We start from the raw sequence: 12,604 nt of genomic DNA on the forward strand, positions 1-12,604 counted from the left end.
CAGCCGGTCACAGAGACAAGCCTTTCCTTCTCAGTGGCAGCTGTGAAATAGAGAGATAAATCTTGCCAATCAGAGGCCAAGATGGCAGTGGGCACGGGAGAGGGGACACATCAAGAGGGGAGGAAAGTGCTGTATTCTCAGGAGTGGGCTTGGCTATTTGTAGGGGTACGGTTTCGGAGGACTTATCCTTGTTGAGTTCACTCCCTGTCTTACTCTTTTTCTGGCCTTGCCTGGGCTGGGCTCGCGGTGTGGGTAGGAAGGTGCGCCCCTGAGGCTTCCCAGGCGGATCTGGCGGGAGCGGAAGGCATCAGGCCCCTCCTCCCAGCACCCCCCTTCGGTCAGGTCCGCCCAAGGCTTCCCGGAGCTCGCCAGGCCCCAAGGCTCTGTGCAGCCGGCGCTGGGCCGGGCGCGGTCGGGACTCCGGCGGGTCAGGTGCGGGGCAGAGCGTGGCGCGGAGCCGCCGCGGCCCATCCAGGTCCGAAGCTCCGGCTGGCAGCGCCGCGCTCCGCTCCGAGGGCTCTGGGCGCGGGGAGGGCGAGGAGAGCCGCAGCCCCTCCGCCCGCGGGGAGACAGAGGAGGGGGCGAGGAGGCGCGGAGCTGGGGCGAGCGCATCAGCAGGGCTGTGGGCGCCCGGTCCTGCTCACGCGCTTTCCGTGCCGCACGCTCCCGGAGGCCGAGTGGCCTCGGACATCGGCAGCCAGAAGCCGTGTGCGCCCCACTTGCTCCCGTTAAACGCCAGGTGGGAGCTGCTTAGCTGGGGTCACCGGACTTTTGCTCCCCCTTTCCCGGGATCCCGCGGGTTGAGCGGAGGCCAAGCCCAGCTGGACGCTGCGCTCCTATAAATAACGCGCGTGTGCCCGCTTGGCGCTCTCCCGGCTGCGCGAGGACAGAGAAAGTTGTGCGCAGGCAGCCGGGGCGTGAGGCAGAGGCAGGAACGGACCCCGCGGGCTGAGCCGCCCTGCGCCCTGGAGCTGAGCCCGCGAATTGGGGCTTTTCGTCCTGGGGACCCGGCTGGCCGCTGCCTACCTGCGGACGTCTGAGCGACACCAAGCTTTGGGGAATTGTTGGCCAAGCGAAAGCGAGAGTCGCTAGAGCGCTGGCCGTGAACACAGCCTCTCGTTCTTCTCGGGTCCGGGAAACATCCGCCTCTGTCATCCGTCCCCGCCGCCAGGCAGCCGCGCGTAGGACCAACACCGGCACCGCGCCGCACCCGCCATCCCCGTGGCTTCTCCGAGGGCTCTCCTTTTCCCCGCACCGGGCTCACCTGGGGATGCTGGGCTTTGGGGTGAGCGTTTACTATCATTTTCCTCTCTGAGGTGCGAATGTGAGGGTTTGGAGACTTTTAGATGTCTGGGAACAAGGCGGGGTGCAGGGGCCCCAGGCAGGGCTGATTCTCGGGCGGAGGAGGGTGGGGGTAGGGGGTTCTGCATGAGCTCCTTAAAGGACAAAGGTAACAGAGCCAGCGAGACAGCGCGAGGGGAGACTTTGACTTCGAACCACAGAATTGGTGGAAGTGTGCGCGCCGCCGCCGCCGTTCCTGCAGCGCTGCCGATCTAGCCGCTGGCATCTCCCCGAGCTCCGGGGTCCCGGGCTGGGAGGCGACTCCGGCGAGCAGAAAGCCCGCGGGCTGAGGCTGCGCTCGCCGTTCACCATGGGCTCCGGGCTCCGGGCGCTGTCCGTGGTGCCGGCCGTGCTGCTGGTTCTCGCGCTGCCGGGGCTGCCCGTCTGGGCGCAGAACGACACGGAGCCCATCGTGCTGGAGGGCAAATGTCTGGTGGTGTGCGACTCGAACCCGGCCACGGACTCCAAGGGCTCCTCTTCCTCCCCTCTGGGGATCTCGGTCCGGGCGGCCAACTCCAAGGTCGCCTTCTCGGCGGTGCGGAGCACCAACCACGAGCCCTCCGAGATGAGCAACAAGACGCGCATCATTTACTTCGATCAGGTCAGACCCCGAGGGATACGGGGCACCGAGGGCGGAGGGGGCGGATTGCCAGGCATCTCAGACCGGAGCTGCCTGTGGAGGCCGAGCTCCTCCGACCGGGATGTGGGCGATCACCTGGGCACTCGCCTCCCCAAAGACGTCTGGGTTGGAAACTTCCAATGTCTCTCCCACCGCCACACCGGCCCCCATCCCCTCCTGATCTCCGGAAGAGGCTGCTTTGTCGGTGGGAGAAAGGCTGGGAGCGCAGAGCCAGGCACCAAAAGCTCAGGACAAGTTTAACAGCAACAGGTCCGTAGGACCTGGCGGGAATCTGGCGCCTGGACTTCGCAGTCTCTTGGCCAGAGCTTGGTCCCCTGCCTCAGACTCCTGTGCCGGGGGTGCCTAGGCCCTTGCGTTCGGCGGTACCCTGGCAGACGCAGGGTCAATGATTTGTTTCTCCCAGATGGAGAAGCTTCTCCCCAAAGACAGCTCTGGGGACCCACACTCTCTGCAGAAATATTGCGGGTGACCCGGGAGGCGGGCAGGGGCGGCCAGGGTCCCATCTCGCTCACCTTTCCGCTGCCGGGATTCCCATATCCTGTTGCAGGCGTCGCTGCAGGGGAAAACCCTTCTCTGGTGCACAGAGAAAGTTGCGGAGGAGGAGAAGCAAAGGAACTGGGCAACTGTGCTGAGCTCCCAGAGGGAAGCGCTGGGGAGCCGGTTTTGTCTTCCCCTGCTCCTGTCCTTTCAGAGAATTGCAAATTACTGGGAAAAGACAGACTTTGGGGTTGAGGGTAGGGGGTGGCAGAGGATGAAATCTGTGGCTTCTTTTAAGCAACCTGGAGCTCAGAGGTTTGGCTGATGAGAAACCTCAGGATGTCAGCTTAGCTTTAGCAAGGAGTCTTCAACCTGAAAACTGACTCTAGGGTTTTAATTTCAACCCTAAGAGTACCCAGAGTCTTTTAAATTCCGAAGTCACATATGTGTTTCACAGTTGTATGCAAAGCCACATGTGTAGGAGCACAGGTTAAGTGGTACTGCAGGATATGCCAGGGAAGGGATGAGGTGACATCCGTGGTCCTTATTTAACTCTTCCTAAGTAATGCGCTCTCCAGAGCTGGCCAAACACAAGAAAATGCCTTTCTGGGGCTGCCTATCAGATAGCCATAATTTTTAAGGAATTAAGCAGTCCCTTGGGGGTTTTGGTGCAGTATTTTCCATCTTGATGGCAATAAAGTCTAGCACCACCCCTGGTTTGTGTTTCAGTGCATTAATTAAGTGTTGGAATTCTGTGGGCATTGCACTATCCTCTGCACACTGCATCCTTTTCAATGACCTTTCCATCAATTAGGAGAGCAGAAGGGTTTGTTCTTCTGTTCGGGAGCCATGCATTTTAGAGACAGCAAGACACATTTAGTTATAAATCTTGATGTGCCTAGATGCTCTAATTACAACGTAGAGTCAACATCCAGCCTTATGTGTAGTCAACAGTAATCAGCCGTTTCCGTTATTGCTAATGAATTACGCTACTTGTGTCTGATTCAGGAAGTCCCCTCTAAGTACCTCAATTTATTTTAAATGTGCTTGGAAGAAAATCTTCGCAAAGCTCCTGTTGGGGGTTGTTGCATAGCTGGTGATTTGTTGTTGAAAAATCATTGATCATCAGGTCTGAAAGAAATCTGATGCTTACTTGGAAGAAGGAGAAATCTCAGAATAAAATTATACACATCCATATATTTAAGTCAGGGGTTGAGCCTGTATATTTACCCAGCCGTCACTATATTCTAGTTTGTTGCTCAGAGGTAATAGTATATCTTTAGGGAATTATGCAAAAGGGTGAATATTAGTATGAAGGTAGTGTTTAAAAGAGATAGTACCAGGTTGCCATCGATCTAGAGGAAATATATCTTTATAGGGACATCTGGTTTTTACACACAGATGGGTTACACAGCAATACCCATCTATGCGTCCATTCAGCACTTACACATTTATCTCTGGGAGAGAAATGGAAGCAACCCTAGTCATTTTACAACTCCCCCTTCTCCAACTCTCTCTCTCTCTCTCTCTCTCTCTCTCTCTCTCTTATAGGAAGGGACTTACCTATGTGACATTTACAAATTTAGTTTAAGAAGTCACTTCATCAGTAGAACCAGACTGAACGTCTTGGAATACAAAATGCATTGTTGCTTTCTTGGGAAATGGTACCTGATTTCACTTTTTATTTGTGACCCTGGAACTTTAAATACAGAGCAGGTGATTGCTATGAACATAATGGGTACCACTGGAAGCACAGGAGAAGGCCACCTCTTTCAGTTTGTCTTTCTTCACGCTGTACTCTTTGGCAGTCTACAAAGGCTGAGTCATTGCCAAAATATAATTAAGGGCTCGATGGCAAAGGAATGAGGAAAAATGGCCATGGATCTTAGGAGGGGTTTGGCGGAGGCTCAGAGGGGGGCTGGGCGTTCAGATCACTCTGTGCACCAACTGTTCAGTGTCATGGATTATGTCACATGGTGGAGGGAGGGCCAGGCCTCTGTGTGATGTGTCCAGGAATGACTGCAGAGAGCCCATAGATGCCTGTTGGCTGTCTGGAAAAGTCTACTTCTGGCTTGTACAGGGAGGGGATGTAAATACGTGGCATATGCCTATTATAGGATTCTCAAGGTAAAGCTGGTATTTATAAGCGCTCTTATGTTACCTCAATGTTTCCAGAGCCATTGGGCCTTGCTGGAAATGGAGGCATGAACACAAAGCAGTTCCTTCATTTTTTCCTTGACCATTTAAAAGACCGAGGAAACTTCCAATATACAAATCCATTTTCCAAGTCACTAAAGAGGAAAGGAACAGAACTCAACGTTTTATTCTTAAGCTAGTTGTTGATTATGAAAAAAAGAGAAAAAGGAGGAAGGATTCTGATACTTATAGAAGAGAATATTATAATAATTTACTGTTATTTATTTTCATTTGTAGATCCTAGTAAATGTGGGTAATTTTTTCACCCTGGAGTCCGTCTTTGTAGCACCAAGGAAAGGAATTTACAGTTTCAGTTTTCACGTAATTAAAGTCTACCAGAGCCAAACAATCCAGGTATGTGTTTTGACCTGTTCCCTTTTTGTCCCCAAACAAAAGTATTTATTGGTTGTGGGTTATTTATTTTTCCAAAGGTGTATTTTCACCGTAAAAATAACCATCTTTTCACAGTTTATTTCTAAAACACTTAATTTCCAATCTTTATAACATCCATTAAGACATGTGACAAGAAGCATATAGAAAATAAAATCAGTTAAACATCTTACCTTAATAACAACCAACCGTTTAAAAAGAATGGTTTGGTAAGAATTCTGTGGCACAAACCTCTTTATAAAATTCTGATTTCATTTAGCGCATGTGCAAAAATTATTTGAACTTGTAAGGAAAAACCTTGTAAGACTAGCAGAGTTTTTCAAGTGCATACTAAATAAATAAAACACATTTGCCATCACTGTTCAAAATGAGGAGAAACAGTTAACCATTCAGATCAAATTTATGAAGGAACAACTATTCAATATCCTTTTTAAACAAGAATGTGCTTATGCTTATGCTTTAAATAATTTATCCTTAATTACTCCAATGCTAGTGAATTCTACCAATTGCAATTCCACAGTTAACAATATATTTTATGTTGTGTTTTCTAAGGAAAAGGCCTTGATTTTATACTCAAAGGCAACCAGGGGGCTATTTCCTAAAATGTTCAAATATGCTAACAACCAATAACACCAATATGTGTCTTTGGAATTCCAGAATAACTTTTTATCTTATCCTTGATATTTGTACTGTATGCTATGTACATATGAATAATAAGATTCACATATCTACCATTTTTACGTATCTTAGTGGATGGGTAAATTGATCAGCCTCAGATTTAATTTATTCAGTATTATTTTTAATGTAAAAGAAATGAGTATCTAGTAAACAAATGTACTACCGTGGAAAAATTTTTCCCCCTGCCCCACTCTTTAGAAGTTTATGTGATGTTGCATACAGTATAATCCCACTCATACTAGTATGGAGAAAAGTGAATACATTTTGAGTTTATTATTTGTTAATAACTATGAGTTTATGAATTATTAGTTCTTTGCTAATTATCCGTCATTCAAATAGTCAGTGGTATTGGTGTTTATTATTATTAATAAACATTTCTTATCAGGGAAAACAGAAAAAGAAATCACAACACACAGAGAACCCATGATTTCAAATGCTTTTCAGCGCTGTGCATGTCCCAGCAGCACAGTAACCTGCTAGGAAGTTGGTAGAGTCTTGCTATCTCTGGTTTCATCAGGGTGAACAGTACTGGGTCTCTTTATACTAATATACTGGGGAGCCACTGGCTATCTTCATTCCCAAAAGGCTGTTATGGGATACGAGAAGTAAATAGCGTAGTAAGCTTAATTCGTATGCCGAGGGGAGGTCAGTTTTCACATGCCTCAGTTGCTCTCTGTGGAGGGTGTTCTTTGGTAGGCAGGTAAGGAAATTTCTGTGGGAGAAATTTCAATTTTTGTTAAATAAAAAATAATGAGCTTAGTAGACATACTGTGTCTAGCCAGTGCAATTGGCTAATTTGAAAAGAAGGGGATACACTCACTAAACAGCAGATATTTTACCAGCTCTGTCATCTTAGACATTATTTATTATCCCTGGTAGATGCTTTGACTTTCAAGAGAGCTTTTCAGTGATCTTTTTTTTCTTCTTGTAGGTTAACCTGATGTTAAATGGAAAACCCGTGATATCTGCCTTTGCCGGGGACAAAGACGTTACTCGTGAAGCTGCCACCAACGGAGTCTTACTCTACCTAGATAAAGAGGACAAGGTTTACTTAAAACTGGAGAAAGGTAACTTGGTCGGAGGCTGGCAGTACTCCACGTTCTCTGGCTTTCTGGTCTTCCCCCTATAGAGTTTGGTTTCTCCGTGGTGTTGAACCAGGTGAGGGGTGGCCCACCCCCGAGTTGTCGGAAGATCATTTTCTCATCATCAGACTGATGTCTTTTATTGGTTTCTCCTGGGGAATATGGATTCTCTTTAAGGATTCTAGACCTGTCCGAACCAATACGGTTCTACAGATTATTTATGTGTGTGTGTGCGCGCACGTTCAGTATATGTGGACCAGGATCACAGCAGGCAATACCCATCTATGCGTCCTTGTAACAGTTAAAAGCTGTCTGCGGGTTTATTCTGAATTTAATTTCCTGGAATTGCTGAATTCCTTGCCAACGTGGCATTGTATGTATTTGTTTTTAAAAGACCGGCAACTGGGTCTAAGAATGAGAAAAACTCGCGCTCAGACTTCAATCGATGGTTAGTGTGATACTGCCAAAGAACTGTATCCTGTTCTGGTATATTGATCACACGTGTTTTTATTCCTTTGGAATGAGTTTGTTTTGTCTTAAGGTACCTGGGAATTGTTTTTCAGTGACTGGCTCTGTGTCTTCGCTAACGATAGGGTCAAAAATGGCTTGCCCGCAGATTTAGCCTGTGAGATCACCAACATGAGTTCCCTTAAAAAAAAAAACAAAGAATGCTTCATAGTTGTATTTTAATTATATATGTGAAAGAGTCATATTTTCCAAATTATATTTTCTAATAGGAAGAATAGATCATAACTCTGACAAGGAAAAAGTTGCTTTCCCAAGTTCTAAATGTGGAATCCTCATACCTCCCCTCCTCGCAGGAAATCTTATACTTTGTTGCTCAAGTTTAATTAACATGATGAATAATAACCACTTTATTAAAAACCTAAGGGATTTCTTTTTCCGTAGACATGGCCACTTTGTTAACTGGAGATGGGATGCCCTTGTTTTTAATTATACCTATTTTTCAAACCTTCCGTTGTGTTTGAAGTATCTGGTTTTGCCTTAACTCCTGAAATTGTATATATTTATCTGTTTAGTGAATATTAAATCCAAATATCCCATATCTAAACTTAGTGCAGTATCTTATTTTGTCTTTTGTACAGGTCATATGAATTCATAAAATTATTTATGTCTGTTATAGAATAAAGGTTAATATATGATAGTGGAATTGTTTTGTCCTTTTCGTTTTGGAAGTATGTGTTCTACAGGATTTATTTTCTCTCTCTCACCAATCCTTCTTTCCTCCCTCCCTGCCTCCCTTTCTTCCTCTCATCTCCTTTTCCTGGAGTTTAAGAAAAGTTTTCTGAATTGTTAGGGAATGTCTTCTGAATTGGCATGGGAAATCTTTATTGTGCTCAATCTGTCCAAATCCAGGAGTTGTGAGCTTGCCAAAAGAGAATCAATGAACTTGGTAAAGTCTTCTCTCAGAAGGACTTATTGTTAGGAAGTTCAGTTAAAAAAAGATTCTGTAACATATCGTGAGGGTGCTCAGTAAATGAATGAGTGGTGATGAGTAGTAGAAAGACCGATATTCTCAAACTGAAGACTTTGGGAAAAAGTTCTCCCATTTTGTCAACACTAAAAGACAAACAGAAGATTGCAGGCTTCTTTTTAGGAGGAACTCTTATTATAGGTGTCTTATCTGGAGATCGGCTCAATTTCCTGGTCTGCTGTCAATTAACACAATTCAGGAGGTCTCCTTTGTAGCTAGTGGCAGCAAGGAAGGTGTTACAGGGCCCTGTGGGAGAAAACATGCAGGCAGGTCTTCCAGTATAATTGTGATTAATCGCCAAGTCAAAATATTCATTTATCACAGAAAGACTCCTCCTTTCCCAAGCAGAATTATCTGGAGATGTTGGCAATGATCCTCAATGTTTTGCTTGGCAAGTTATCTCCCAGCTGGCTTTCAGTTGCAACCCTTTCCTCCTTTGTGGTTGTCTAGTGTGAAAAAACACTATTGCACAGGAGGCTTTCATCTAAATGTGAATGGCATCCTCTATAAATGCTCCTGCTTTAATGTAGGCTGTCCCATAGTTCTCTGTACTCAGAGTCTGTGTCTCTACGTTGCAACAGAGTGAATCATACTTGAATAAATATACGATTAATCTTTTTTTGGCAAAATGGCTCAAGAATATTGAAATTACCGATAGACACCTGTGATGGGACAGAGAAAGTCAACAAAATAGACCAAAGTAGAAACGTCCTTTGTAAACATGCTTGTGGCCCTCCTTTGGGACTTGCCCTTATTTTTCTGGATTTTTCAGAACATAAAGGATTGGCAAAGGGCTTGACTTTAATTTGTAAGCCCCAGTGTATATATTTTGGAATGCAAAATCCATTCAAGACCTTCAAGAGCAAATCTGTATGAAGCCGTGGCCGTCAAATGTGGGAGGGTTCCTGAAGCTGGGGGTGGGGGGAACCCAGTGGAGAGATGAGATATCTAACAAATGAAGTCAGAATGAAAGCCTTAGGTACTTATTCCAAAGTGGTTCTAGGAAGTAAGAGCTACCCTGAACATAGTGGCTGGAAAGACAAGTTTGAAGTGAGGGAACAAAAACTACAAGGGACAGAACGACTTAGTCAGAGGAGCATGGATTTTGGAGAGATGGACGATGGGATTGTACAGTCTTCACTTATGAGCTCTGTGACCTTGGACATGTTTCTTCACCTCTCTGAGCACCAGTTAGTTAGTTCATTGGTAAACGACAAATGGTTGTGAAAATTAAATAAGACACGTGCAGTGCCTGGCACACGTAGGAGCTCAGCTACGGGCCCACTATTCTTACTAACACAGGCAAGTAGGGCGTAAGGAGGACATTGAGATTGGCAGGAGGAAGGCATGGAACTTGGACTCCCGTGGGACTGGTTGAAGGCAGGAAGCAGTGGTGTCAGAAGCATTTCCAGAAATGGAGCCATAGGCTCCTGTGTATTCATTCCATGACTTGACAATAGTTTTCAGAAATTGCTCGGTCCACAAAAATGCTAATTGGAAACGGGATTTGCATCGGGCCTGTCTGCATTCATCACTGCCAGCGCGTCCCTTCCCAGATGCTCCCTATCACCTTTGACTGGTCCTTGATGTATCGATCAACGAATGCAAGCAATTGTCTGTAGCCAGCATTTCCCCTGCCTGAATCCCAAGAAAATAACACTAACGGAAATAAAGGGCTGTACGTAGCATCTCACTGATTCCCATTGTTTTGAGGGGTTCCTCATGATCCCAGATTCTGTTAGAGCCTGATTATCTCATTAAAATTTAATTTTAATGCTCCCTCCCTCCTTCTCTCCCTCCGTCTCTCCCTCCCTCCCTCTCTCCTCAACCTGGATAGCTGCAAGTCTTCTTTTGGCCTCTACTTTCAGCAAGTTACTGCTTTAAATCTTGAAATAAACATCTTGAAATGAGATGGACTAAATGATCCCTATAATGTGTCCCATGCTTTGCTAGGTACTGAATTTACAGAAGTGGTGACATCTGCCCTTTTCAGATCTCCCCACATGTCAAACAGCTAGAATCTTCTCAGGGAGCAACAGAGGTCTAAAAATGTGGTCCCACTTCCCCTTCTGACTGAAGGTACCAAGCTTTGTCAGTCCACCTCTACTGTTTAAACCACCTGTTCTCAGGATGATGGCAGTCCGTGGGTCACAGCAAGGTCCCAAATTGGTTGCTCTGACCAAAAAGAAGTAATGAAAACAAAAAAGGAGACAGCATACAATAGCAGTTCACATCCAGTGCTGTGGAGCTAAAGTTGAATTCTTGTCCTTTGTAGTCTTCTTTGGTGGGGAGGAGCATGGGATTCAAGAAGTTGGTTTTTCCAATCCCTCTAATACAGGTCTACCTTTAATATGGGTTTTGAATGTCTTAGAATAAAAAGGATGTTCCGTTTTTGCCCTTTCTGACCATTCTACAGAAAACGACTTGGTAAATTTGATCCTGAAGTTCTCCTACGTCATCTTCTCAAACCAATGTGTGTAGAATCATCTGGAAACTTTGATAAAATGCAGATGCTAGTGCAGGAGGTCTGCGATGGGACTTGAGCTTCTGCCTTTCCAACAAGCTCTCAGATGATGCGCTTGGTGCTGGCCTGGGTACCACACATGGAAGAGCGAGACCTCCCATCATAGCTTCCTAAGGCCTGTCACTCAAAGTGTTGTCTGTGGACCAGTGGTGTCCACATCACCAGGGCTTGTTAGAAACCCCAGGCTTACTGAGTCAGGATCTGCATTTTAACAAGACCTATCTGCTCCGCCGTGGTTCTTAGCACAGTAAGGTTTATGAACCACCTGAGTCAGAATCACCTGTGCTGGGCTCCAGGCAGCTACACGTCAACAGAGAGAGCACATCCCCATGATTCTGATAGCCTCAGTCCATCCTGGGCGGGGCCCTTTCTTTGCAGTGACCCAGGAGAACAGCCCTCCTGCCAGACACACTGAGCCCAATGCGGTCATGCAGGTAAGTGCCGGAAGCTCCTTCCCCGATGGGAAAAGGCTCAAGGGGATGTTGCCTGCTTGTGAAGAGGAAAGACCCCAGGAAAACTTACTCAGAGAAAAGCTGTGGGAACCCTGGCATGAAAACAAAGGTAAGTCACCCACAGGAAGTGGTTGTCTGGGGAAGAAAGAAATCCCTGAGTGACTTCCTTATTTTGTCAACATTTGTTCTGAAATAAAGATGCAATTACAACTTGCTTTTCTTTGTAAAGAAGTGGTTCTTCTCCAGGGACTGCAAGGCTTCCATCTAAGTACACCTGGCTTCCAAAGAGATTCTTAACTAAGTGAAGGGTGTGTGTGTGTGTGTGTGTGTGTGTGTGTGAGAGAGAGAGAGAGAGAGAGAGAGAGAGAGAGAGAGAGAGAGAGAGAGAGAGAGAGAGAGAGACAGAGAGAGATAGAGAGACAGAGAGAAACAGAGAGAGAGTTCAGAAGCAATTTCTAGTGGGACAAGCAGTACATTTAAAATTCATCTAGAAGCAGAAGACTTTCTTAACATTTTTTAGGTCTAATTAGTGATATTTACAATGAGAAAATACATTTTCATAAGTACTTAGCTAAGGAAGTCTTTACTTCCCATGGGGTTACCTTGAGGATGTTCATTTTGACTCTCTGACTTTCCAGGAACTGGAATTTTTGAGGAAAGCGTAGAAGACATTGGTTTGGGGTTCCCAGGGTGTGTGTGCTGAGGGGACTGCAAGTAACTGCTCTGAGCTCACAGCTTAGGGGTCACACAATGGGATCTCTCTCCTTTTTCTCTCTCTGGTCATGTTTCCGCTTCAGGTATAATCAATAATAAGAAGATGTAGGGAAACTACTGTAGGTCTAGTGGTTATGTTCACGTTACTTTTTCCTTCTTGAGGACAAGAGGAAAACATGACCTGTCCATCCAGTGGTTCTCTTTCATAGCATTCCAGAAAGAAGGGAAATAGAAGAGCAGGCCTGGGGCCCCATACGGTCTGAAGGGGGTCGGGGGAAGCAGTATGGCGACCTGTGCATTCAAGGAAGCTAAAGATCATTAAGTGGGAAACCTGTTGTGGCAGGTGTGGAAAGAACTGATGACAAGGGACAAAGCTATCTCATCCAGGTCAGGATATCACTACACAGAAAAGAGGGCTCCTCCCATTAGCCCAGGAATTTCAGGAACACATCTATATTGCACACAGGTCAGAAAATACCTCCAGGCCCGAGCGATACAACAAAATCTGTTTCGTACTCTGTAGCCCACTGTTTTGACTGGACAGTTATCCTGTTTAACCAATAACGATGGTTGGTCTGCATGATTCAGCTCTCAGGATGGAGTGTGGGGGCTTTG

The 12,604-nt window shown here is 46.2% G+C and overlaps 1 protein-coding gene across 1 annotated transcript; it reads left to right on the top strand.

Annotated features, from left to right (window-relative positions):
• Positions 1 to 459: 459 nt before the first annotated feature.
• CBLN4 (cerebellin 4 precursor) lies at positions 460 to 7,963 on the top strand. The gene is made up of 3 exons (XM_081034015.1): positions 460 to 1,942; positions 4,892 to 5,008; positions 6,654 to 7,963. Exons 1-3 carry the CDS (start codon positions 1,652 to 1,654, stop codon positions 6,849 to 6,851), a joined length of 606 nt encoding a protein of 201 aa, XP_080890141.1. The 5' UTR covers positions 460 to 1,651; the 3' UTR covers positions 6,852 to 7,963.
• Positions 7,964 to 12,604: the final 4,641 nt, after the last annotated feature.

Source organism: Rhinolophus hipposideros, assembly GCF_964194185.1.
Source record: "Rhinolophus hipposideros genome assembly, chromosome: 22".
Taxonomy (NCBI): Eukaryota; Metazoa; Chordata; class Mammalia; order Chiroptera; family Rhinolophidae; genus Rhinolophus; species Rhinolophus hipposideros.

Excerpts from the sequence above, each read along its gene's own strand:
- CBLN4 (XM_081034015.1), top strand. The coding sequence starts at position 1,652 with ATGGGCTCCGGGCTCCGGGCGCTGTCCGTGGTGCCGGCCGTGCTGCTG. Across the intron at positions 1,943-4,891 it reads GCATCATTTACTTCGATCAG|ATCCTAGTAAATGTGGGTAA; the intron begins GTCAGACCCCGA and ends TTTCATTTGTAG. Across the intron at positions 5,009-6,653 it reads ACCAGAGCCAAACAATCCAG|GTTAACCTGATGTTAAATGG; the intron begins GTATGTGTTTTG and ends TTCTTCTTGTAG.